This window comes from Lepisosteus platostomus, chromosome 17 (genome assembly GCF_059453375.1).
Source record: "Lepisosteus platostomus isolate fLepPlt1 chromosome 17, fLepPlt1.hap1, whole genome shotgun sequence".
NCBI lineage: Eukaryota > Metazoa > Chordata > Actinopteri > Semionotiformes > Lepisosteidae > Lepisosteus > Lepisosteus platostomus.
The window spans coordinates 10,647,184-10,673,067 of NC_142627.1; the positions used below are offsets into that span (position 1 = coordinate 10,647,184).

The 25,884-nt window shown below is 45.5% G+C and overlaps 1 protein-coding gene across 1 annotated transcript in view; it reads left to right on the forward strand.

Moving 5' to 3' along the window:
- The window catches only part of arid4b (AT-rich interaction domain 4B), a 52,041-nt gene that overhangs the window by 15,338 nt on the left and 10,819 nt on the right, over positions 1 to 25,884 (forward strand). Inside the window, exons 3-16 of the mRNA XM_088610178.1 lie at positions 4,371 to 4,481; positions 9,415 to 9,480; positions 10,539 to 10,629; positions 10,974 to 11,053; positions 12,768 to 12,859; positions 15,768 to 15,906; positions 16,755 to 16,834; positions 18,954 to 19,030; positions 20,736 to 20,884; positions 22,106 to 22,178; positions 22,512 to 22,606; positions 22,858 to 22,955; positions 24,019 to 24,271; positions 24,598 to 24,791. Of these exons, the coding sequence (XP_088466304.1) occupies positions 4,371 to 4,481; positions 9,415 to 9,480; positions 10,539 to 10,629; positions 10,974 to 11,053; positions 12,768 to 12,859; positions 15,768 to 15,906; positions 16,755 to 16,834; positions 18,954 to 19,030; positions 20,736 to 20,884; positions 22,106 to 22,178; positions 22,512 to 22,606; positions 22,858 to 22,955; positions 24,019 to 24,271; positions 24,598 to 24,791 (1,598 nt within the window). The remainder of the gene's footprint in view (positions 1 to 4,370; positions 4,482 to 9,414; positions 9,481 to 10,538; positions 10,630 to 10,973; positions 11,054 to 12,767; positions 12,860 to 15,767; positions 15,907 to 16,754; positions 16,835 to 18,953; positions 19,031 to 20,735; positions 20,885 to 22,105; positions 22,179 to 22,511; positions 22,607 to 22,857; positions 22,956 to 24,018; positions 24,272 to 24,597; positions 24,792 to 25,884) is intronic.

Here is a 25,884-nt window from a genome sequence, read left to right on the forward strand (position 1 = left end):
CAGGTGGAGGAGAGATGCGAGGCGGACCTTAAGGCAGGCTTGCTTGTACAAGCCCAGAGTGATACTTAACTAAGACACTGAGGTTAACACCCCTGCCGCCCACCCGATAACGAGGCTATGGGATCTTTCATGACTACTCAGGCCCTCAGTTCAGCCGCTGAACCGATGGACAGCACCTCCCACACCACAATGTCCCCAGTCGCCACACTGGGGTATTGGGTTTAGAAACTGGTGTTGAGGGCGGAGTGTGTCCTGCAGGGCCACCAATACACATATAGAAGCTACCTGGCTTTCCTTAGAGGTTTCCTGCCCCAGTACTGAAAAGGCCCTGCCTTGCTTAGCTTCAGATATTTAATATTGTCAATCTAGAAGATAATATTACTGCTTTGACTTTTCCTCGGGTAGAGGTAGAATTGAAGACCTTTTACTGAAGGCTGGGTGTCTTCAGTTCCTTATTGCACTGAGACTTAATGACCTGTGGCTGGAGCCAAAAGGTTTTAAATCATCCAGGTTTTGTCAGTCTTTGGCCTTTGCTGTCAAAGGCAAACCATAAACCAGCAGTAAAGGTTCTGCCTACAAGTGAACATCTGTGGGAGAAATGGGCATTGGTAGGATAAGATCAAGACTAAGACTCTGCATGCTTTTTTTATCTGTTTTCGGTATTCAAAATGTGTGCATATTTTTTGCAAGTGAAATCTTTGTTCTTCGGGCAAAAAACAAACGTCCTCAGTAAAGCACAACCTAACATTGATTTTCACAGTTAGTCCTGAGTTGTGCAGAGACATGGTGGCATCCCTTGCAAAGGCCTGGAGTTGGAGTAGGATTGTGGGAATGCTGTTGCGTAAGCTGATAAACGGGGATCCAGTCCAATGTTCCTAGACTAGTCGTCGTTGGTCTAGTCAGCGAGGGCTTGCCGCTAGAAAGACGCTGGCAGAGGTACAAGTGCTGTAATTCACTTTTGGCTAACTGGAGAGCAAAGTGCGTGGAGCTGGTAACTCCAGTCTCTGGCGTACAGAGTCCCACAGTGTTCCAGCATTTCAGCACAGAGCCGTTCTCTTTAAGAGCTGCCAGCTGCCTGAGCTGTATCGGAGAGGAAAACGCTCTGCTGCCATAGTTACAGAGGTGCCAAGAGCAGGCCTTCACCGCGGACAGCTCAGGCTTGGGCTGCCTCACGATTTACCACAGAGCTGCAGGGCTAAGAATGGGAGCTCAGAAGCCATGAACGTCATTCAGAGAAGCTCCAGCTCATCGATTTCCTTGGCAGCGAGGGGGCTGTCCCTTCAGCTCTGGGCCATGGAGCCTCTGCGTCAGCCGTTCCTGAACATCCCTGGCAGTCCAGCAAAGGACACGCGCTGGATCCGGTTGCGGGTCTCTCCGAGACGGGCTGCGGTGTCTTCTAGTGGATCCAGTGGAGCCGGGGATTGCACGAGCTGTGGGGATGCATTTGCATTCAGAAAATCTGAAATTCCTCTGCCGAGTGGGAGAAAACGCAGGCTGAAGCCGCACAATTATTTTGGAATTAAGCAAGAAAAAGCAATAAGGAACTTAAGTTCCACAGTGTGGTTCTGCTGAAATACAGCTTTCCTGGTGGTGCTGGGTGCCTGTTTTTTATTTTCTAAAATACCCTTTTCTCCACTTTTACTTAGGGAATTTATTTAAGAGAATCTGAGGTCTGACAGGACCTCTGACCCTTTGAACCTCCCATTTCACAATTCGTGTTTTGACTCTAGAAGCGAGGATGTGAACGGGGTTTTTAGGGTTTGGGGCGAGTTGTGCTGTCGTGTATGGGGGTGCCGTGCTGTAGTGTGCGCCGCATTCCTGAAGTCCGGTCCTACACAGGTGCGGACCCGCTGATCTGAGAACTAAGGGAATTCACTGAGGTTTCGCTGGACAGCAGCAAGAGGGGAAGAAACAAATACCTGCAAGCTGCAGAAAGTCTCGGGGAGCTGAATTTTCTTCGCCGGGATGCCTGCCAGGAGAGATGGGTTCAGCGCTGAAAATGAAATGAAGTTTGGCTCAGGATTGGGTTTTCAAATCTGTGCCCTTCCACCCTGGCTGAAAATAACTTTTAATGCTTCACCTTGAGTTGTCTGTGAATTCCCCCCATCCAGACCAGCCATCGTTTCTTTTCTGTTTAACCACAGCTACACAAGGGTTTTTTTTAAATCTCTTGTCAAGAAAACGTGGCTGAAAGTGCTGGTGTTCATTCTCGCCATCCTTGCCCAAATATAGCTCTGTAAAATACGATCTGGCACAGGACAGTGTTCAGAAGAAGGTTTTCTGTGTGAAGTCCAATAACAGTTGTGAGAGCAATAAAATGCTTTATAGGTTTAGATTCTGACCCTGCATCCAGACTTTCAGAAGTGAAAGTTCTCAACAGAAGCTCTGAATAACTTGTGTTTGTTTTCCCTCTCTTCCATCCCTATGGTACCAAAATTTTCTAAACGATAAAATGTAAACATAGCTTTTTGAGTGGTGGATGTTTTATTCTGCTGTACCTGAAAATACTTTTGCATACTTAGGAACATCTTTTTTTTTTTAATTTTGACTTGAGACTTAAGGGTTGACTCAGTACTTTCAAACGGTTGAGCAGTAAAATTAATTATTTAATGTTTGGAGATGTGATGGAGCTCAAAAACAGAATTGCTATATAGTGGGGCCTTGGATGATCTGTAAATTACATTTGCTCCCTGTGAAATTTACAATGACTGCAGGTAAAACACTGAATGGTTTTACAGCACAATATCTTGAGGACTTTCAGCATGAGTGAAGTCCAGCTCTTAACTTCAGAAGTGCATATTCAAGCCTTCTTGACTCTGCTGATGTCCAGGCTCAACACAATGGGAGACAGAACCTCCTCTTGCATGTCCCCAAATCTGTGCAGCTCACTGCTCAAGTCCATAAGGGACTCCTTTACCTGTCGACATTTTCCAGAACTGCAAATCTCATTTCACTGCAGCCCTTAACGTGGGATTTAGTTTTGCATTGCATTTGCTGCTACATTGTACTGTTCCTTAAAGACTCATACATAATGTATCCTGTCAGCTTCACTCATTGCATGTGCACTGCTGACCTTATGTGAATGCTGCTCTTAGCCCCAGCAGCAGTAAACATATGCATGGGATTCTCTGATGCTTGTTGTCCATCAACAAGCTAGGACAGGCTGTCCTTAAGTCAAGATCAGCACAGCGCCTCGGAGAAAGGTTAAATCGCTGAAATGTATCGGCTCCAACCTTCTACACAGCCTTAAGCTGCTGAGTTAAAGAGGCAGCTGGGTCCTAGACACTTAGATCTGGGGTTGGGGGAAACTCTGGTCTAGAACTTTTCTCGGAAGGAGTCCCTTGTGCACATCAGGGCTGTTACAAAGTAATGATGAAATATATTTTTCATGACCTGTACTAGATCACACTTCAACTTAGATGTTGTGAGCTGACTGTAAAGAACATTATCTTTCCTCTCCAGATTCATCTTGATTAGCAGTCATTGCTTCCAGTGTCTGGAGAATGTCATCGCAGCAGGCAGTGATGCGGCTGTCAGGACAGGTCTTCTGGTCTTTCTGTTGTATCTGGCCTGAAGTAGCTGGGTCGGGGTTTTGATTTTTTTTCTAATGCAAAGATGCACTTGCAGCACAGACGTTGCTCGGAGGAGACTCCAGGGCCAGGGTGAAGGTGGAAGGGGAGGGGGTGATGTGGAGTTCATAGCCAGGCTGTCCAGAGTCCTTCTCTATAAGAGAAGAATCAGCTGTTTGGGATGCCAGTTAAAAGAGCTTTTTGTGAAAGCAAACAATTTGCCTTCCCAGACCAATGTGACAAAGAAGGGGAGGAAATGCTCCATGACTGTAGAAGTAGGAAAAAAAAAGAAAGGCGGCGCAAGACAACCGTGTGTTATTTGGGGATGGTGGCAGTTTCCGTCGCAGTTCCAAAACCTGCTTATGGAGCAGAGCGTTGCTGGGTCTGGTCCCGGTATTTGTTTCTGGTCCGGCTCTGCCTCGGCGCGCTGGTCGAGAGCGAGTGTTTCAGTGTGTGGCCTGTGAGGAGCTTGCCCCCTGGCCAGGCCTGGTCTCCCCGGGTACCGCACTTCTCCCCCCCAAGGATATCAGAGACTCCCCTTCTCTAAATCCAGACTCAAAACCTTCTTCTTTAGAAGAATCTTACTTATCTGGTTCCATTCTTTACCCCTCTGCTCCTACTGTATTTAGTACCACCATCTGCTGTCTCCTCTGCATATTCTCATTGTGTTTCTTGTGTCTTTTGTATTGTTTATTGTGTCTTTTTTATTGTTAATTTCTGTTATTGCTGTTGTCATTCTGTAAAGCGCTTTGAGAAGCCACCTTTAAAGGCGCTATATAAAATGTTGATTGTTCCCTGCAGACCCTCGAGGAGCCTCCCTACTTGACGGTTGGCACGGACGTGAGCGCCAAGTACCGAGGGGCGTTCTGCGAAGCCAAGATCAAAACGGCCAAGCGGCTCGTCAGGGTGAAGGTAAGCCAGGCCGAGGGTTCGAGCGAGGCCAGGTGCATGCTGGGAAAACGCAGGCTGCCGCACCGACTTGTCCGCTCCGTCTGCTGCCTGGGTGCGGTTCGCTCACCCAGGGTGACCCCACAGCGAAAAGGAAGCAGGCCTTCTTGATCATCCCCGTCATGGTGCCAAAGCTGAGCATCAGGGAGTTTTTGTTCAGTTCAGTTTATCTGGCTCAAACAAAAAAAAAAAAAGCTTTAAAGGACGCCTGGGAAATCATGGTGCGCTGTCATCAGGGTGCTTCTGTCTAATCCAGAGCTGCCTGGCTCCCCCTGGGGATTTCTGTGGCCGGGTAAGGAGGTAGAAAGGATGGATTTTCCCTTTTCTGATGCCCGTGATGGCCGGTATTTCCACAAACCCCTGTATAGAGCAGGGCTGCAATTCCCTCTGGACACTTTCTCTGCTGTGCAGTTGTTCGCCTTCATCCAGGGGGAGCGTAAGTGACAAGCAGGAGGCCTGCCAACATCTCTTGTGGATTAACCAAGGGAATAGATAAATGTCCCTCTCCATTTTTTGTGAAAGTAGCAAGGCTGAAGACTCGCAGCACTGGGTCCGTGCTATCAATATTGAAATTTCTTGAAACTGTTAAGAGTAATTAAAGGATTACATGATGTTAAAGTGGTTTTGGTTTGTCAGTTCTGCAAATGATTCGCACTAATTCTGAGTGCATTGTAATTAGATTGGCGAGCATTAATAATTTCCAGTGCGCAACGCGGCAGTTTTTAAGCAGTTGCTAAACGGTTTTAAAGAAATGATAGGGAATTTACATTTTGAGCATAACTTTAGTTTATAGGGTGAGCTTATGCACTAAAGTTAATTATTTTTCTTAAATGAATTTTGCTGTAGTTATGGTGCAGTGGACTTTCTCCAAATACATATGGTGTAAATAGAGGATTATAGTAATTAAGTAGTGGGATTTAATGGACTGTCCAGAAGTCCCTCAGAAATGAATATACTGTATCACAGCTCAAGCTCGTATCTGTGCATTTTGGATTTTAAGTCATTGTTTATTCTCAACTAGTGCTGTTAGAACCGGAAAGCTTTGCTATAGCTTTTCCAGTTTGACCTTTGAGTTTAATGTTTAGTTCTTACTCCATTCCAAAAAGATTCGTCTTCTCCTAGATTAATTGACTTTCTTCTTTTTTGCTCATAAGAAGTCAATATGCCATGGTAATGGCACAGTAAAATCAAGGTACAGTTTAGGTGAAGCCTGATGAACACGGGGTCAGGTTATAAATGGTTTTATTATGCTCTACGCTGATTTGTTTTCAAGAAATGACTGGATGAGGTCCCCCAAGCAGCCAGACGGGTTTGATGAGCTGACTGGCCTCTGGTTTGCAGCCTTCCTTGTGTTCTTGCAGCTTCCCTGGTGCTTTGTGAGCTTTCCTGAGGGGGGACTGGCAGCAGTGTGCAGTGATGACCAGCTGGCAGAGAGACGTTGCTGACGTCTCGGGTTGTGTGACCTTCTTCCTCGCGTTCCGTAATGCTTCGTTCCTTTGTTCCTCTCTCCACTTACCCAGATTTGTGCCCAGACAGAGTTTATTTCTTCTTCGCAAAGATAGGGCGCAGAGTAAAGGGTGAATTCGTCCTCAAAAGCATGCTTTGCCTTGTAAGTGATAGTCACTAGTCACATTTGTTAGAAATGCTGATATATATATATAGTGATAGTCATACTGTTAATGACACCTAATGATCATCATTGGGGAAAAAATGTGAACTGTAGTTGAAACAGCAGATCTTGAGATTAACACCACATGAGTTTTTTTTTTTACTTTTAAGTGATATCTGTCGGCATCAAAAATGTAAACTCACAACTCACCTTTTTACTGCGGCCTGTGTCTGATTGGCGTACATTCTGTCCAATACCTTTTACTTTGTACTGTACGTGTTAGTCTTTCTCCATCACTATGTACAGCATCCTAGGATTTGGAAAGGCACTTCATCATCATCATCAAGTCTTTGTTTGCAAGAAGAGTGGTTACTTGTTTGGTTTTAAGGACCTGGACAGGTTTTTGCAGAAACTTGAATTGCCAGAAACAGGAAATGTAAATTGGAGGGCACATTTGTGTCAGTGCAGTGGACTGGCGTCCCGTCCAGGGGGGGGATGCTACTGAGCCTGTTGCTTGACCCTAAATTTGGAGAAGCGGTTTTGAAAATGGATCTGGTGGAAGAAATGTAGGTCTTCCCATTCCATTCCATCTCCAGACAGGTAAACTGCTGGTCTGCTGTCAGGTAGTGTTGCTTTCTAACCCTCCCTGGCCGTTCATCTGTGTTCCCGGTGGCCTGCCACAGATCAGCGAGACCTACTGTACGTGTGCCAGCGCAGCAGCAGCCCTGTGCCGATGACCCGAGTGGTGTCTTTTCTTGTGGTTTGTGTTCAGGAGGATTCCCAGCAGATGAGCTTACCGCTAAAGGGAGCGTGTTGTATTTATCAGAGGACAGTCTTTAATTCACACACCATTCTATCCGTCCTAAAATGACATTAGATATGCTTTTACTAATGTGTGGTTCACAGCCTTAGGTTCTTTATCTACTTAACAGCTTGTAATGAATTTGCAGCTTTGCAGACGCATTTCCATTTGACATTTTTTTTCCCCATAATGTAAGATCTGATAGACTCATTAACTGGTAAATTTTCTCCTATTGCTGGAGTATAGCAGTACAGACAGGTATTTTATCAGAATTTATCTTTGTGTTTCGCACGGCTTCTGATGAACGTTTTCCCCCCTCCCCATTGTAGGAGATTGTTAGAAACCTCAGTGATTGTGTAAGGTGGCTTGAAGCTGACATGCGGTTGGTTTTCAATAAGGCTTAATATCCTCTGCTTCCAGAAGAGCTCAGTATTCTGTTTCCTGTATTAGGATGTGTATTGAGGTTGGAATGCAACTCTGTAAATGTTTGCTTGAATGATCTTATCAATTTTCACGGTGTTTTGTTCCCTGAGATGCTACAAATATTTTACCAGCCTTGTAAATATTGTAGTTGTGCCTCTGTGCAGATCATCCTAATTGCCACACAGAGGGGTGTGTTTAGCTGAGTAGATAGAAAAACACAGCAGGTAGCCTCTGCAGTAAAAACCTCAATGGTTCCTTTGCGCATTATCTCATTTAGTTCATAATGATGAATCAGTACACTCCGCTTCAAAGGGTCTTTACTGTGACGACTGATATATTTAGTGTTTTTCATTCAGAATCTGTTCTCTTCAGCAATGTCAGGGAGAGATCAGTCGAGAGCTGTGACCCCGCAGCTTGCTGGAGAATGTGCTGTACCTCTCCCAGCTCACAAAAGCAACATGGTGTGCTTCCCCTCACACTGCAGTGTGCCCTGTGTACTGACCACAGTGACAAAAGGGACAAGCAGCGGGAGGTTTCCCCACGTGGATCGGCCGCTGCGATCTCCAGCAGCAAGGTCTGATGCTCCTCGTGGGAGGAGAGAGAGTTTCATGCTGAAGAGCGTCTTGGGAAGAGCACTACAGCATGCTCTGCCCACATCTTATAGGGTGAAACTCAACCTTTTATTAAGGATTTTCTCATGCACAAAAAACAACAACAAAAGCTTTGTGCGGAGGCAGTATTGTATCTTTCTTCCTCTGCCTCACAGTGCAGCCCTTTCCATCCGAGAGGGGTGGTTGGAGAGCAAGATGTCTGGGACGTTAATCCACATTCCTGCTGCGTGACTTGTACCACGCTGCATTGCCCGCCCGGCTGACCTTAACGTCTGATGAAATTGACAACCTGGCGGGTTGGTAGCAAACGTTTAGGTTTCAGAGCAGTTTCGCTTCTGTATTGATTTCAGAGATTGGAGCCATTTCGGATGCCTTTCATTTTCCCACTTTGGAAATAGAGCATCAGCTGGAGAGGAAATAAGAAAAGAGACCAATTTGTCACGGCAAAGGTCCCTCCCTAGCAAGATGTAAAAGTTTTAAAAGAAGGGTCCCTGTTCCTGGTCCTGGAGGGTCTGGAGGGACCTTCCTGGTCCAGAGGTGTTCCATGTCTCCGTAAAGCACCCATGCATGGAGAGCTGGGAGGAGCTGTTAAACTGGGGACGCTCATCCTGTTGAGCTGATGAAGAGCCCAGCTGGGCTGAGGATCTGTAAATACACCAGCCCCCCCACGTCCAGGACTGCAGTGCTTTAGACGTTGACAGTTAATGTTCTGGAAGTAGAAATTCCTCTTAATGTTATAAATCTTCACTTGTGTCCTCATTATTAGGTGTGTTGATTTATTCCCTGTTCTTTCTGATCTTAAAATGAAGGTGTTTATGTATTGATTGCATACTCCTTAAGATTGTTGGTAGCTAGCGCTTTTATTATTAAACCTGTTGATTCTTTTCCAAGTACATGCACAACATTGCAGTCAGTGGTGTGCTTGATATCTTATCTTAGCAGCTCTGTGCTGGATTGAATTGATGTTATCATTCATGCACATTATCCTTCACTTGAAGAGCTCATAAGTGCGTCGAACGAAGGCAGATTATGAAAGCAGTGAGATGTAGTGTAATGATGGGAATTGCATTTCAATGATCTACCACATTGAAGGGGCAGTCATATTACCTGCATTCAAATTTCAGCTTTTCCTTTCATCACGAACGCAGGTCATTAGTCTTCATTTCTTCCTCTCTATTCTGAATGCGCAGTGGTTAAAGCTAGTGAAGTACTCTAGCCTCCAGGGCAGCAGATGGCAAGAGAAAGTGTGCAGAGAAGACAGGTCCTAGCACAAACCACGAACTTAATTTGAGCAATCAAATTCATTTGTTCTGATTTGAGCTTTTTCTCCCTTCTCTTTTCAAGCAGCCTCTTCTGAAGGCCCTGCCTTGTGATGTGGGTAATCAATGAATTCTGGCCTTTTGGAGGATATTTGCTCTGGTTACTGATTCGCCTGAATTCCTGTGTTCCCAGGTGACCTTTAAACAAGAGGCGTCAACAGCAGAAGTGCAGGACGAACACATCAGAGGGCCTTTAAAGGTGAGGAGGCCTTTTTCTCCGCTCGTGGCCTTTGATTAAAAACAAAACTGCAGGGAGATCGAGTTGATTTGTGCTTACCTTTTTCCATTTATGTTTGACTGCTCTGGTGCTGTTCTGGCCTGTTGGCTTTGTCTTATGCTTTCGGTACTGGACTCTGTTGAATTGAAATGTTCGCTCACAGCACTGCTTGCTACTGTGGCTGACATGACCAGGTGTGTGTCATAGCTGCTAAATCAGGGAGCATGGGCTTTGACCCAGTTAGTTAGTGCCTGGCTGGTTTGGTTCCATGTTATGCCTCCCTCTGATATTCACATAGGGACAATCAAAGTGACTGGCTGACCATGGAGCCCACTGATTCTGTTAAAATTATGATTTATTCATGGTTTACATTTATATAGCGGCTTTTATCCCTAAAGTGCTTAACTCATGGGATGGGAACTGTTTTGTGCACCATGAAGTGTGATATCCCGCCAGCTGCCATTCTGAGCTTAATGTCCCACTATGAGCAGAAGAGGTGAAGTGAGCAATTTCTTGATCAATTAAATTGAGAGGGAAATGGATGAAGACCAGATTTTATAACAGCAGTTAAATTTAGCCAGGCCACTGAGATTAACATCCCTCCTCTGTGCCATGGGATCTTTAATGGCCAAGTCGTTAGGATATTGGTTCATAATCTCATCTGAATGACAGCTTCATTTCCAGTGTCTCCTTTCACTGTGTTGGGTCAGAGTCTGGTCTAGGGCAAAGAGCGCCACCTACAGGTCCACCAGCACCACTTACAACCGCAGCCTGGCTTTCGTTGGAAGTTTCTCTTCCCAGTACTGACCAAGCCTAGCCTTGCTTAGCTTCCATGGTCTCGGGGAAAAAAAAGCTGTAGTAAAGTAAAATAGTTGTCTAGTTTTCTGCTTCTTAGGTCAGTTGGTCACTTTGAGTTGCTTTTTTTTTTTAAGGAAGAAGGCTGTGATATTCTTTGGCGTGGAAGCCACATATTAATGCAAGTAGCTTTCAGTGGAATTCTTTTGTCATATAATTTATTTTTGGTTATGATGGTGCCTTAGGTAGGGGCTACTGTGGAGGTGAAAACCCAAGATGGGACATACCAGGAAGCCATCATTAACAAATTAACAGATGCCAGCTGGTACACTGTTGGTAAGTGCGATCATCCCACTAATAATACAGATTAAGCTTCAGTGGGTTTATGGCTTAACGTGTAAGAAAAGAAAACCTCAACTAGCTCATTAAATGAGCTTCCTACTCTGCTTTAGTTTAAATATGTAAACAGGATAAATTGTCTGTTTTGTGAGGTTGAGAAGAAATTGGAAGTGACCCTTAAGGGGGATTTTGAGCCACTTTGAAGGTTAAGTGATTTGGTATAACATACAAGAAAACGTTCTTTTATTGCAAGACAAAGGCAGTGTGTAAAAACAAAAACCCTATTTTGCAAACGAGGGGCCTGGAGTGCAGGACTCTGACTGTGCCTGTGTTTCCCGCAGTGTTTGATGACGGTGATGAAAAGACCCTTAGGCGCTCCTCGCTCTGCCTGAAAGGAGAGCGCCACTTCGCAGAGAGCGAGGTGAGTAGCCGCTGCCCGCTTCTTTTTTTTTTTTACCCTCGCCTTCCCCCGCCTGCTCTTTAGAAACGCAAGGCCTGCTCGAGAAGAGGCGACACAGCCTTCTGCGGGGCTCTGTTTTGATCAGGAAGCTTCTTGGCTGAGCCAAGAGCTTCAGTTCATTGTACCTTTTCCGTTTGAACGGATCCCACAGATGGGAAATTTTGTTGTTCAGATTCACACACAGGTGGCCTGGAGGTGCCGAGTTGAGCATTGCTGCCTCGCAGCACTGGGGCTCCGGGTTCAATTCCTGGGCTGCTGTCTGTGTGGAGTTTGTATGTGCTTGTGTGGGTTCCCTTCGGGTGCTCTGGTGTCCCACAGTACAGAGCCGTACTCATAGCCTGGTGTGAGCGTGTGCGTGTTTGCATCTCTGTGTGCGCCCGGATTGACCAGCGTCCTGCTTGGGGTGTATCCTGTCTTGAGCCTGGCGTTTGCCAGGAGAGGCTCCCCTGCGATCCTGTTTTGGATGAAGCAGTTAGAAAAAGAGTGAAAGAATGGATCTTCACATGCTATCCAGCTATAAACTGTAAATAAACTCAACTCTTGTTGTGTTGGACTGCTGTTATTTTTAGAAAGTAAAGTGTGTTGTCTCAGACAGCTGCTTGCATGGAAGTAAGTTGGGACACCCTCAGGCACAGGCTGCAGCACAGTGGACCAAAATAACCGCATTCCAACTTATTGAAGCTCTGGCCTGTACATGCGGAAGCGTCTAGCAGTGAATCCAGTACAATGACGTTTTGTTGCTTATAAAAGGGATGTGAAGTGGAATATGAATACAAAGAAAGAGGTCACAGTTTACTGTCCAGATGCTGTATATGACTAATCCATTGTTTACTTGGCAGCTTACGTGGAGTTTCATAGTCTTCAGAAAAAAATAATACTATCTCCAAATTTGTGCAGAGAGGACCAGGGGCCACTTTTTCTGTTTCTTATGTCAGAGGTAGCACCCCTTGTTTACCTCCCCTCCCCCAAAGAAACTTTCAGAAACAGCTGGTGTACAGTACTTAAATATAAGTTAATATCTGAAAATAAAGTTTTACCTCTGAAACCTTTTCATATTTTACTTGAAGTTCATATTAAGAAAGCTGTTGTAGCATCTGTAAAGATTAAGAAAACCGTGAGATTAAATTGCCAATTCAGCTGTCCCCATCTTCGTTCCAATATCAGCATCCATGCACTCAGGAAAGCTACCCCAGTCTTCCATTAATTTGAGATGTTCAGAGACAGCTGGTGCCATGTCTCTTCATTTACAGCTCACGTGTGCTTAAACACGGTTATTGGAGTTGTGTGGGATGGGAAAGGCAGTTTTGAACATGGCCTTGTAACAAATGCAGAAGCAGGACCTTTTTCCTTTTCTTTGCACACTATAGCAAAGCTGTTTTTTTGTGACGTAAATTCGTTTATCGTTGGATGCCTTGGTCTAAAAATGCGAGTGTTGCTTTTGAGTGATCCAGTTGTGTTCGGCTGCCGTCTGTGGGTGAAAGCTCTGTAGCATGCTCTTCACTCTAACCCAAGCAGCAGACCTGGAAGAGTCTCGCGAAACCTCAGCGGTGCCTTTCAGAGAGAGGCCGCTCAGAGTATTAGGTGCCTGGATGTAAGGAGTACAAGTTCTCTTGAGATGGAAGCTGTTCTGCAGTCTCTTGGGAGTGACGCAGGTTGTGGGCTGTGTGTGTTGCAGACTCTGGACCAGCTTCCCCTCACCAACCCTGAACACTTCGGAACCCCAGTCATCGGGAAGAAGAGCAACCGGGGAAGAAGATCCAACCATGTGTGAGTACTAGCTGACCCCTCTCCTCTCCCACTGCCTGCTGAGCTCCATGTTTTTCACTGAGAGTCTCACTGTAACTTCATGGATCATTAGAGGGCGCAATGCCAGCTCCTTTCAGAACATGAGCAAACTTTCTTGGAAAGTAATGTCATTCTTTCGTCCTTTGTACGGAAGCAATCCTTTCACAGAGGGGGAGTCTAGTTTCAAAAGATTCTGGCATTTCAACTTCCCCAACATGGTCTGTGTCACACTTTGATGTTTCTTTATTTTTAAAAAACAAAAAGTTTTGTTGTGCCATTTTATGATTGATTTCCAGCGATGGCCTCGTTGAATGAAAATTAAAATAATTGGAAAGTCTGGAAAGCTTTGTAACTCATGGCATGAATCTTCTGTGTCTTAAATTGTGATGTGGACTCCCGATCCGTGTTTTGCCGTATTTTTTGATTAGCTCTAATAAGGGCATTGTAAAGCTTCAGAATGGCCTCTTTTGACTTGTATTTCTCTTTTTATTGCTTCCGTGAATTGCGAGGATGCTGACAGTGATAAATCTACTACAGTGCCCAAATGAGGGTGCAGGCTCAGTCCGGTCACATGGCTCGCTGTATGAGCCTGGGAGGCTGTGTTAAATCACAAGCAGCAGTCAAGCTAGCCTGGTGTCTGCTGCTCCAGCAGCCCCAAGAAGAACCACAGAGATGCAACACTGTGAGGCACAGTGGTGACATCAACGAAAGCCTCTATCCAGTTTTTACACCACAGAGGCCAACATTGCCGCTTTCCCTTAGCGAGTGAATGAATTAAATCCCAATCCCGCTTAAAGTGGCCAGCACATTGTTGGTGGTCCACGCTTGACACGATTGCTCAAATAAGAGCACTTTTGCGTTCGAAGCTGGGGAAAAACTTGTGTGTCTAAATGGCTGGATGGCGGTGATGTTTCTAGTCTGGAGGGGGATACAGCCCTGCAGGCTTAATAGGTAATGCAATATCTACAGCGTAAGGCCTGGAAGCTAGTTACTGGTTGTAATTAGGCCAATTAAACTGATATTTTATTCAGTTAGGCCATTCTGAGCTCATGCAGCGTTAAAAACGGGATTCTGTGCTCCAGGAATTGGGAGTGTAGATCTCTTGGGTCGTGAACTGTGAAGGCCTCAGGGCTTGAATACACAGATTCAGTGCTGGATTTCCTGAGTCTCGGAGGAAGCAGATATTACCATATAGGCTTTTTTAGTGTTGATTAGTCATGACTATTTGGCGCATACTTTCAGCGGTAGAGTGAAAAACTAGCTGCTCTCTGAAAGCATAAATCTGTCACACAACCTTCATGTTAAAATCAGTGTTTGTCTTCTAACATCAACTGCTATTGCTCAGCATAACACTCAGGCAGCTCTCGGTAAACAGCTGTACTTTATGATTAAAATAATAAAATGGAGGCCTCCTGGGTGCCTTCACCAGTCAAGGATCTTGACCAAGCACAGGTTGAGCTCTGTGATCTCGGCTCGAGTCTGCGTCATGCTGGGAACGCTGTGTCACAGCTGAGGGGTGCAGAGAATAGTCTGCACCCCAGGCCTCTCTGTGAAACACTGCCAGGTGTTTGCCAGAGCAGGGCTGTGTTGTCAGTGACATCATAAGTGGGGAGTGGCTTGGAAGTGGGTGGGTCAGAGGAGACCACACACCCCACCCCCCCTTTGTGTATAGGGGGTTTGAGATGTTGCACACAATTTTCTATACAGTCAAGTGGGTATAAGTGACAAAATGGGCAATTTTAATTATTTAAAAAAGCAAAAAATGATTTTCACTGATAAGTCTGCAGGAAACAGGAGAAATATCTTATTCAATCACTGTAGCGCACCTGTTGCAAATTAAAGCGGCTTTGTGTTGGTATTTCAAACTTAATCATGCTCAGTTGATGAAGATCGAAGACATGTAGATGGAGTGTATATTGCATATGCGTAATATTTTAGGGATATTTCCTTTTCTTTTTTCCTGCCAGGAGATGGATCTTTAAAGTCGCTGCTTGCAGAGGATTTGATATTGGCCGCGTTTCTGTCCCAGATTTTGACATTTTATCTTCAGATGTCAAAAAAGGAGCCAGATGTTTGTTTTTTTGAATCCGTAGTGAAAATGAACCTGGCTGAGAATGCTTTTTGTACGTAACCCTGGCAATGGGAAAGGGAAATTTGTCTTGTTTCATCACAGCAGTCTTTTTATCACCCGTAGAGGAGTTTGTGGGAAATTGTTTAATCATTGTTTGCAGTAGCTTTGTTCAGGCAAGTTAATTTAGGGAGTGTTGGAGGCTTTGTTTTGTTCTTTTGCGGTCTTAATGTGTGTGTAAAGCAGGGTGAAACACAAATGGATCTATAGGGAGAGGAGCTGAAACGGCACAGCTCGTCACTTCGTGATACTGTGCTGAACAGTGCGTGCTCTGCCAGCGTGCAAGAGAGCTCAGCCTCGTTTTAATTGAAAAGGGCTGCAAGTCGTGTTCTGTATCAAATAAAAATGAAATCAGTGTGGTCATGCCCAGAGGAGTTTCCAATTCGGCATTATCCTCTCGTTTAATGAAAAATGAGAGCCGGGGATGTGTCTAATGGATTGCAATGGGTGAAGACAAAGATAAGAGGCCTTAGGAATTGCAGTGCTGAGTCCCTGTGCCTCTCTCATCCTTTATCCTCAAGTGTAGAGAAGAGAATTCACAGTCAGCTGTTTTCAAGGGTACGTAAATGTAGGAGAACATGGGGATGTTTTTGTTTAGGCAACATAGCATCACGGGAGAGAGGAATAGCCACTGAGGACTAATACTTATCCCAGGAATTGAATGGAGGCATTGGTAAATCAAATGTTGCCCTGCAAGTAGATATTATGGTTCATGGCACACAACTTCTTTTTTTTCCCCTTACAAGTGACTTTGTGTTGCAGCCCGGAGGAGGAGGAGACCTCATCTTCCAGTGAGGAAGAGGAGGGAGACGGCCGCGTCGGCGATGAGCTCCTGGGGAAAGTGGTTTGTGTGGAGTGCGCCGCAGCGGAGAAGAAGAAGGCCTCCTGGTACCCGGCGCTGGTCTGTCTTTATGGTCATTTTGCTGAGCCCTAATCTGTTACGTTTGTCGTCTGGCTGGAGCAGTATTTGTGTCTTTTTACAGTAGAGTTTGTGTTAGAAAGGAGGTCTGCAGTGAGCTCTGACCACAGGTCTTCTGCAGAGCTGGGGAGGGCTGCAGTCCGCATAGAATCAGGCAAGCCTGTATTTCCTTGTCTTGCCAGTTAAAGTCCGGGAAGTTCCAAAGCGTTAGGGCATTTCCCCCTCTTTATACTGCTCGTAAGCTTTCTGCTGCTGCGTTCTCAAGGACTTGGGCTTGTTCTACCCGTGCTTGGTAGGGCAGGATAAAGAATGAAGAAGCGGAACAGAGATCAGTAATGAAGCTAAGATTACAACAGTGCTTTGTTTTGTCTGACAGTAACATGGGTTTGGAGTTAATATATGTGCACTACCAGGATAAATCCCCATATGGATTTTTCTTTTTTCAAAAGAATCAAGCTTCTCAAGATATTTTGCACCTATTACACAGTCCTTAGGGATTCCTGTTATTCTAAAGTGCTGTGTGGTGACCCAGATGTGGGTATTACTTTTAAAGCACATGTTGATTAAATGGATTCCAGTGTCATTTTTATGCCATGTTTGCTAATCTGACCAAATAAAGGGAGCCATGTCTATGTAGTGCCTCAGTCTTGCTCTCCTGTTTGTTTTGCGGTGTTGTTGATGTGTTGTTTCTGTGTTATGAGGGATATGGGAACTCACTAGCTCCTTCATTCGCATTCTGGAAAAGCTTTCTTTCTCACCCTCCAAAAAGTTTTTTTTTTAACTGATCATGTCTTGTTTTTCTTTCTTGTGTTTTGTTTTTTTGGAAAAAGGTCATCTCCCCGGACTGCAATGACGAGGTGGTGATGAAAAAGGACACCATTCTTGTTCGGTCCTTCAAGGACGGCAAATTGTGAGTTTGTTTTTTCTTTTACGTGCCCCAGTAGTGCGCTGGCAGGGCTTTACGTAATGTGTTACGTTGGGCAGAGCTGGGAAATTTCAGAATCGGGAAAGACTGTGAGAAATGGGATGACTGTCGAGGGAGAAAAAAAAATGGAAGCGGTTGAACCGCTATGCCAGTAAAACATCCGAAATGAGTTTTAGAAAGGTTGCTGTGCTTCTCAGTTCAGCTGGTGAGGCGATGAATACCAAAGATTCATGTCCCTGGTCATAGGTCAGGTTACAGCAGTGATGCACGCCACCGTTTTGCCTACTGCGGTGTCTTGAAAAGAACAGCAAGGGCTTGTTTTGTCGCGCCCCACTGTGGTCGGTGTCGCAGCGGAGAAGACGGGCGTATTCAAAGAAGCCTTACGTGTTGCACCCTGACCCGAGGAGCTCAAACAAGACCGAACAACACCAGCCTACGCGACCGGGCACAGGACCCCTGCTCCTGCTTGCAGTGCTTATTGAGCTCTTTCCACAGCTTGAGCCACGTATCCTGGCGTGTTCTCATGCCTGCGATTAACGTAGCACCACCTCTTGGTTTTCCCAGGCCCTTCCTCCATGACAGGAGGCAGGTTAAATAGCAGTTTTTTTTTCCCACCTTCTTGCCGGCCGAGACTTGCGGGGGGAGGGGGGGACTCGTATTCTCCGTTCATCAGTCTCCTATGCTGGCTGAACGGGGGGTGGGCCACAGTGACTTTCTTGTTAACATGACAACAGTCTAGAACACAGAGAGGTGTGTCTGAAGTCCAGCTCCACGCTGGGCCTGTGTTTGTACCTCCGCTTGGCTGGAGAGGGGACGGCCGAGAGAAGGGACCTTGTGAAACGTTGAAGCCGCGGTGCCTTTAATTGTCCACGTGGGGGGGCACTTAATTAGCAGTACAGGTCCACCTGGGATGTCGTGAGGATTAAAATTCCTGGTGCCACAGGAAGTGCAGTTTCCCTCCCCGCACATTCTGAATGGGGGGCGCTGGGAGGGGAATCCCGCAGGTGTTGCAAAATAAATCAACCCTCCACCCCCGTGGAGATGTTCTCCTGGCGGTGTTCTTCCCCTGAAGTGCAGTGTCACAGTCCGTGTGTTCTGTAATGAGCTGCCCCTCTGGAGCCAGAATGGCTCCTCGCTGGCCTGTAGGCAGGAGTCCTCCCCCACCGCTGTCACGGATTGAAATTTGTGTTAATCTGTTCTGTAGCTCTAAAAATAATTTGGTGATACAAGGAGGGTTTAATGAGTTTAGCTTTAATTCCAGATTAAACCTTGTGGCTGTATCGTCCGTAAAGTTCCAGTTTCTTTGAGTTGTCTACGTTTTCGGCAGTTAATTGCTCAGATTGATTAATCCATGGTATGATTAAATGGCTAAAATAGCAGAGCTGGAGGTGTTCCATTGCAAGTGTCCCGAGGATTAGTTAAATTGACAGAGCTCTCTATTTTAGTCAGAGCTGACTAAGACGTGTCATTACAATATGAATAACATATACTGTGATATTCTTAATGTGTGTGGTTAGAACATATTTGGAATGGTTTTAGAAATGAAAACCTGCATGATGTTATGCACTTCACTGCATTTAGTGCACAATGCACGGTACTGTTGCTCAAAGTTCCCAGGTGATGATGATTTTTTTATTACAGTAAGTAAAGATGCTTGTCAGCTAGTCTGTTTATCCTGCTACTGTATCTTACTTAATTTGTTGTACATCTTCTCTGTGGAAATTGTCACTCTATCACTTGAATTAATTAATCCAACAGATTTTGTATCTGTGCTGCAGAGAAACGAGCAAAAAAACAAAACAAATTCTGGGCCAAACTTTTTAAAAAAATGTGGGAAGTGGAGTTTGACGTGCACAAAATACTTGCAAAATACTTACAAGCCCAATTTGTTTTCTTAGTAGCGACTGGGAAGAGCAAAAGAGTGTTCAAACCCAGTTTTGTTCTGAAACTTCTCCTAACGATTTAATCCCAGAGGCAGTTGAAGCGCAATCTCGGTATCTCGTGTGCAAGTCAAGCTGGCCTTCACTGCGCATACAGGGAAGCTGTGGTGCAGGTCTTCAGTGGGGTTTGAGTGCTGATCGCTAGCTCTGTGCGTTTCTTGCAGCCATGTTGTTTTACGGAAGGATGTCCGAGAAATGAACTGTGAATCGGCCCCAAAACCAGAGGCAGGGATGAAGCCAGGTAAGACTGGATTTGTTTTGAGTAAAAATCGGAATTCTGGCTCCTGCCTCGCTGAACGGAGGCGAGCCGTTGTTCCTGGGGCAGCTCTGACCTTTCCAGTTCAGCTGGAAGAAGCTGGAAGTCTTTTTATCGAACTCCAGGGCTTCCCTGTCCTCTTGGGGGGGGGGGTGAATTGAGGATAAGAGATTATCTGCAGTGTTTTAATTGGCTTCTGTACTGTTATAACCATATTTCCTCATCTCAAAAAGATTTATTACTTCAAAGGTTAAGATGGGGGGAGGATAAAAATAGAATATAGGGGGAGAGATTTTATAGACCAGGAGTGACTTTTTGCTTTTTAGCAAGCTGTGTTTTCGTCTTCTCTTTAAGAATTTCCCTGTTTTAGTGACGCCAAATGCACGCCTAAGAAATCGTGGGGATCCATTGGGGGTGAAAAAAAACTTCCGTTACTTCGTTTCATGTTTTATGACCCCCTGCTAAGATTCTGAATGTTTATTGCCATTGTGTTGTTTCCAGGAATCCCTTTAGCCATTAGCGCTGCATTTTCAAGTTGTTTCCCTTTTAATTTCTCGTTCTAACTGCACTGTTTCGCCACCATAAGGAGCCACAGATGATGACATGGTAGAAACACATGCCTCCCATCTTCTTCAAAAGCTGTAATGGAAAATGCTTGCAGGTTTTGTATGGGGAAAAGGAGGAGCCGTTTTGGCCCATGGTTTCTCTGGAGTTGGACCAATTTGTAAATGTGTTGCAGCACAGTCGCTTTGGACTTTTCTTACATTGGGAATGTATTTTGAACAATAAAATGAGTAATAAAACTGTAGAACTGGAAGAAAAAAAATGGCGATCAGGAATACAAATGTAAGATTTGTCACTTTTTTTGTAGTGGAGAAGTATTTTATCAGGCCATTTAAAGCTCTGTTATAGCTACAAGAAACGTCTGCCCTCTCAGGCAAAACAGCAATGAGGAAACTTTTTTAAAAGAAGGACATTTGTGGAGCGTTGATAATCTCTGACTGTCCTGTTTCTTTGCGTTGCTGCATGGTGTGGGTTTGTTTCATCACAGCTTGGCGCCAAAATTGTTTTACTTCAGTTGGAATCCTTTTAAAGAAACGCAGAGCTGGCCTGAGGGAGTTGTTTTTTCTGTTTACAAAAAAAAAACACCTTCAGTTTAGAGGCTAAGATATAGAGTTGCAAGCCACCAAGATTTTGCCTCTGCTTGTCTGCATAACCAGATGTTTAAGTGAGAACAGTGGGCTATATTCTGTTGTTTTTTCTGTGTTCTGCCAGGGTAATCAGTTGAGGTTCTCGTATACAATGACGTGCTGGAAATGTGTTCATACAGCAGGATGTTAACTAGAGCCTTTTAAGCAAAGCGCTTTGCTGGAGGGTATAGCAGCAGTGTCCGGTGCTGGGATTTGAAACCACAGCTCTGGTTACTCCTCTTTTATCGCGACACGTCTGAATAGACTTGATCTGACAGTCTGTATCAGCTAAGGACTGTGTTATGTTACATGTAATTTTACAATTGATAAAAATAATTGTAATCCTAGTGCTGGTCCTAGCACTGAGATAGGCCAGATTCCCAGCTGCTCTGTGTCAAGAGCCCCTGTCTGTGTGATTGGTCGGCTCCTGGTGCCGTAGCCTTCTGGTCTTCCAATGCTCCTGTGACGCTCACGAGAGACCTGTGGCCTCTGTTTCTCAGCGCTGGACGGGGCGCTCGAGTTCCTGCGCCGCGGGGTGGTCCCGGCTAGCTGGAGGACGGAGCTGAAGGAGGAGAGCTCCAGTGGTGAGGAGCAGGAGGAGGAGGAGGAGGAGGAGCAAGAGGATGATGGGAGCAGCGAGGAAGAGGAGGCAAGTTGTTATGCGGATCTCTCCCGGGACTGTAGTTTGGACTCTTGGTGGAAAAGGCAAATGCTTTGTCCCTCCTTTCTGCTGCTTTTCTCTCAAGGCTTCTTGTAGGGTTTTTTTTCTCATGTGAATGTATGTAAAATAGAATTGCCTAATTGCTTGGGGGAAAAATTTGGAAAATTCCCCCATAATTGCAATACCGCTTTAACTCTTAAACTGCAAACTTGGTGACCAGCTCCTTTTGAGAGAATAATATATTTCTTGGTGTTGAAAATCAAGTTGGACATGCTTTTGTTTCCCTTGCTGCACATTAACATTAAAATTGCTTTAAAAGGTGTTTGCTTTCGATTAACTAGATTGTTTAATTTAGACTAAATGAGCAGAGAGTAATTTGTGAACTGTAGCGCTCTTGAGACATTAGCTAATGAGCAGGCAAAATCCTTTCTCTGGCATAATCAAATCTGGTGCTAAAGTGTTATTTACCTTCCCTTTTGTAATGGCTGCTGTGTGTAATGTAGGATCTGGCCATATTGCTTTCGCTAGGGAAAACGATATATCACACACTTGCTCTGACTGCAGAGGCCTTTTATTTATTTTTTAATTAGGTAAACCAGTTAGCAAGCTGCTGCAATTAATGATTTTCACTACTCAAAATCCTTTTAGCCACAGGGGCTAGATTGTGTATTTTTATCTTTGTGGCCTAAACAGTTTCACAGTTGCGAATTGGGACTGGTACTTTCAAGACTGCCCTCTTGTTATATTCTCCTTCGGGGGCTGTTGCCAGATTTCTTCAGATTTGTTGTGTGTTGTGTTGTAATGGGGTCTCTCGGAGGTCGCTGGCAGTACCTGCGGCACCCTGGTTTAACCTCAGCAAACCTCAGGCAGTCAGCAAACACTGTTCCCTCCTGTTCATGTCAAGTATGACCTCATCCCTTCCCAGCGCATTTACTTGGCCACGTGTTGGGAAATGACTCGCTTTTAAATGTCATGCTCATCACTGTAAAGTGATCGCCTTGCTTGGGCTTTGCAATGCTGCAGACATAAAATGCACTGTAATGCAGCACAGTCTCTGCTTCATCTTTGTGGCTCACGAGGGGTTGACTGAGTAGTGACTCACTATTATTGCTTTTGTTCACTGGGTTTTAAATTTTGCGTGTGAGAGTCCACACTGTTGATAGGAAAGCCAGTGACGTTTAACGCTGAATGATTTTTTTCTCTCTCTAGGAGGAAGTGGAGCCCTTTCCTGAAGAGAGGGACAGCTTCCTACAGCAGCTGTACAAGTTCATGGAGGACAGAGGTGAAACTCTTACTGGGACAGTGGCAAACAAATGCATAAACGCAGCCTGCAGCCCTTGGGGGAATAGTGTGGTTGTAGTTTTGAACAATTGAAGTGATTTTGAGGAGAAACGTGCCAGGTTTGGAAACTGAGGGTCGGGTCACTACTTTATCCTTTTTTTGTGGTAATCGTGAACTTAAAGTAACGTGTGGCTCCCGGACGGAATTTAATAGCAGTCAGGGGGTTTTACTGAAGAAAGTAAGTTGGGGGTGAGGCTGATGTAGACATATTAAGGTGAAGTTGTTAGAAATGGGTAAGAACAACTGGCAACTAGGATTTTTTTTTTTCCTGCAGGTACTCCAATTAACAAGAGACCAGTTCTGGGCTACAGAAATCTCAACCTCTTCAAACTTTACAGATTGGTGCACCGACTGGGAGGGTTTGATAACGTGAGTTATTTTGGTTTTTGTGCTTGACCAAAAATAGGTCATAAGATACAGAAGTACTGTTTGTTCAGTCTCAGAAAGCTTGACCCTAAATACTCACAGTAATGCCCATGAAACCTGTTATTTCTAAGGAAGAATGATAGAATATTTGGAAGTGTGGTGTAGATATACTGCAGTGTTCAGGCTGATTTGCACAGCAGTCAAGACTTCCGGGTCTGCGAGTCTAAAAGCGGTTCTTTGTTTCTCCTACACAGATTGACAGCGGCTCCGTCTGGAAGCAGGTCTACCAGGATCTGGGTATCCCGGTGCTCAACTCTGCAGCTGGATACAACGTCAAATGTGCCTACAGGAAGTACGTGCCACCTGGGGCTTCCCTTTTAGATAGTGTGTCTGTTGCAGTTCATTGTGCCTTTCCTCGCCCCCAGGGCTCTGTCGAGTTCAGTTCAGTTCATTTGTCATAAGCACAGGATTAATGAAATGCTTATTTGCATGTATGCGCTGATACAAAGACATTAAGGAATCGCCAAAACATAAACGCAGAACAGCAACAACAACAAGTTGAATGGCATACAATTTTAAAAAAGCAAGTCAGACAAGCAGTGTAAGGAGAGAAAATAAACACATCAGTGTGAGTAGTAATGTAGATCCAGCAATGCAGATGAGTTTTGTCATAGTGCTTGTCGTCATAAATAATTGCTGGAAAAGCAGACAAAAAGCCTGTACAGACGAGGGGCAACAAGCAAATCGTCGCGGCTCTTCAGGCCCATGTTGGTTGGATTCTGTTAGCCACCAGTCCTCTGCTTGCGGCTCGCAGTGGTGCAGGAGCTCCTGGTGCCCTGAGAGAGGGTAGCCATTAGCAGCGTGAGGAGCTCCCTTTCCCCTGGGTCTTGCTCACACGTTTTGTGCGCCTGCCGGCTGGGTGCCTTGCAGCGCAGGCGCCAACTGTTCCTCGTGGGCGTGCAGGCAAGCCCAAGCGCCCTAGCGCAGCCCCTAGACCTCGTCACCTTCCGAGTCCTCCGCATCTGCAGTGCTCAGGTTGGGCTTCTCCAGTGCTGGTGACTATTGTGAAGCGTGCCTTTGTTTTTCCACTTCTTGCAAGTGTGGTAAAAATAAAGTTATTGATTTAATATGGGAGACTAAAACAAAAACCCATGGTCTGAATTAATTAGCCAGTTGTAAACATACTACTGAAGACCACTAACCAATGAGTCTAAACTTGACTATGTTAAACCTTAAAGGCTCAGAGAGAGGCTTAATGGACATTTGATTTTTGAGACGTTTCTCATATCATAGTTCATGGCACAGGTGAACAGATTTTATGACGCGAGCTCGGAGGCTGATGTTCTCGCGGTTTGCAGTAACCTACAGCTTTATATAAAAAGAACAAATAAACTCAATTGGTCTCTTGGTTCCAGATACCTTTACGGGTTTGAGGAGTACTGCAAGTCGACTGGCATTGCGTTCCAAATGGCCCTGCCCCAGAAACAGGCGGAGAAACCGTGCCTCGAACCCGGGGGCAAGGCAGGCAGCCCCGTCACACACCCCGCGGCCCCCATCGCAGGGACCCAGGCCGAGCCGCTGGAGGACGAGGAGGAGGAGGAGGAGGAGGAAGAGCTTCGAGCGGAGTGCGAGCAGTGCGATGGAGACGCGCACCCAGCCGTGAGCAGGGTAACTTCCTTCGGTCCCACGCCTTCCTCACGTGCAAGCCAGACGACAAGTGGAATGATTTTCAATGTTTGGTTTGCTAGGTAGACTTTATTGATGCTGTGGTGGGTTTTGATGGATTAAGTCTTCGTCGTCTCCTCTGTTACAGACTTAAAAGGCTGCCTTAGTTACAGTTGACATGTTCTCTACATTCTGTGTGTCGAGAATCTGTGCATTCAAGATAAAATAGTCCTGTAGGATGAAGCTACTCAGGCACTTGCGGGGTGTGGCTGTGACAATCACCTTCTGACTGCAGGTGAGGTGACAGCAGTGTCCCTTTCCATCCACAGGTGGACAAGATGTCAGACCAGGGCCTGCTGGGCAGCACAGATCTAGAAACTGGAGCCCTGAAGACCGAAGCAGAAGAAGAGAAACAGGAGGAGGAGGAGGAGGATGAGGAAGAGGGGGAGGTGGTCGAGCCCCCACAGACGGAGAACGTGAAAAATGAGCCCTATGAGGAGCTGGAAGATAAGGACAAGTCAGGGTAGGTTGTGATGTCAGTCACAGAGACCCCAGCTAGGGGAATCAGCTCTGTCCTGTGAAGTAGTTTGCTAATGCAATACTTGTACACTTGATGATTTTTACAAAATCTTTGTGTACAATTTAATGCTTTTAGGGTCGTTTTGGACAGTCTAATTACTTTGCAAGTCTCCAGAAATGCATACAATCTGGGTTGTTTGCATATGCAATTTATTATGTCTACGTTATGTATTCATTTAAATGTATTAATGTTTTCTGGACTTGTATAGCCCATTTAAGTGTTGATCTGTTGCCATGATGCAGTAGGATGCTGTGGTTATAGTGGGACTGTTCTGAGAAATAAGTCACTAGTTTCCCCAATATAACTTTTATCTTTTAGCTGGGCTAGAAGCTGTCTTGTTGAGTCAGCTGCAGTAAATGCTTTTTCAGCTTCGGTATTTCACTTTTGCAAGTTTAATTGGGTATTGATAAGGTAAACCTTTCCATGTTGGAGTGATTTACCTAGTTCAGAGTGAAAATCATGTGGGGAATCCACTCATCTGAGGTTGTGTGAGTAGATCCTTCCTGTTTGACAGATGTCTGAGTCCTCGTGTGCTCAGTCAGTGGTGCCAAGTAGTCAAACAGGCGACTGTGTTGCTTCCTTTTATCTGCTTATTGTACATGGTAGCACTGCCTTTCCCACAGACTCTGTCCAGCTTGGCTCAGGGCCTCCCTGCTTTCTCCTGAAGGGGAGCAGTGAATTAAGCACTTTGTTTTAGCCCCCGTTTAGGATTGACAGAACTGTTTTCAATGGCTGAAGCAACCCGCGCGTGAGCTCTGTCGTGCAGATGGAGTCGGTAGACATTTCAGCCTCAGCAGGTGAACTGAATTCACACCGTGCTGTGCGCTGCGGATGGGGGCCTCAATCGCGCTGATCCCCGGAAGTGCCTCGTGCCAGAGCGGTGCGCTGCTGTTGCAGTCCCAGTTTGACTTCTGTTATCGAAGGACGCAGGTGGCAAGTGTTTGACATTGTGGAGCCCAGCCAAGTGCTGCAGCATCTCGGCTGAGACGGGGGTGGGGGGTGGGGGGGTGTCTGCGCAGCGCGGTTCTGGTGTTGA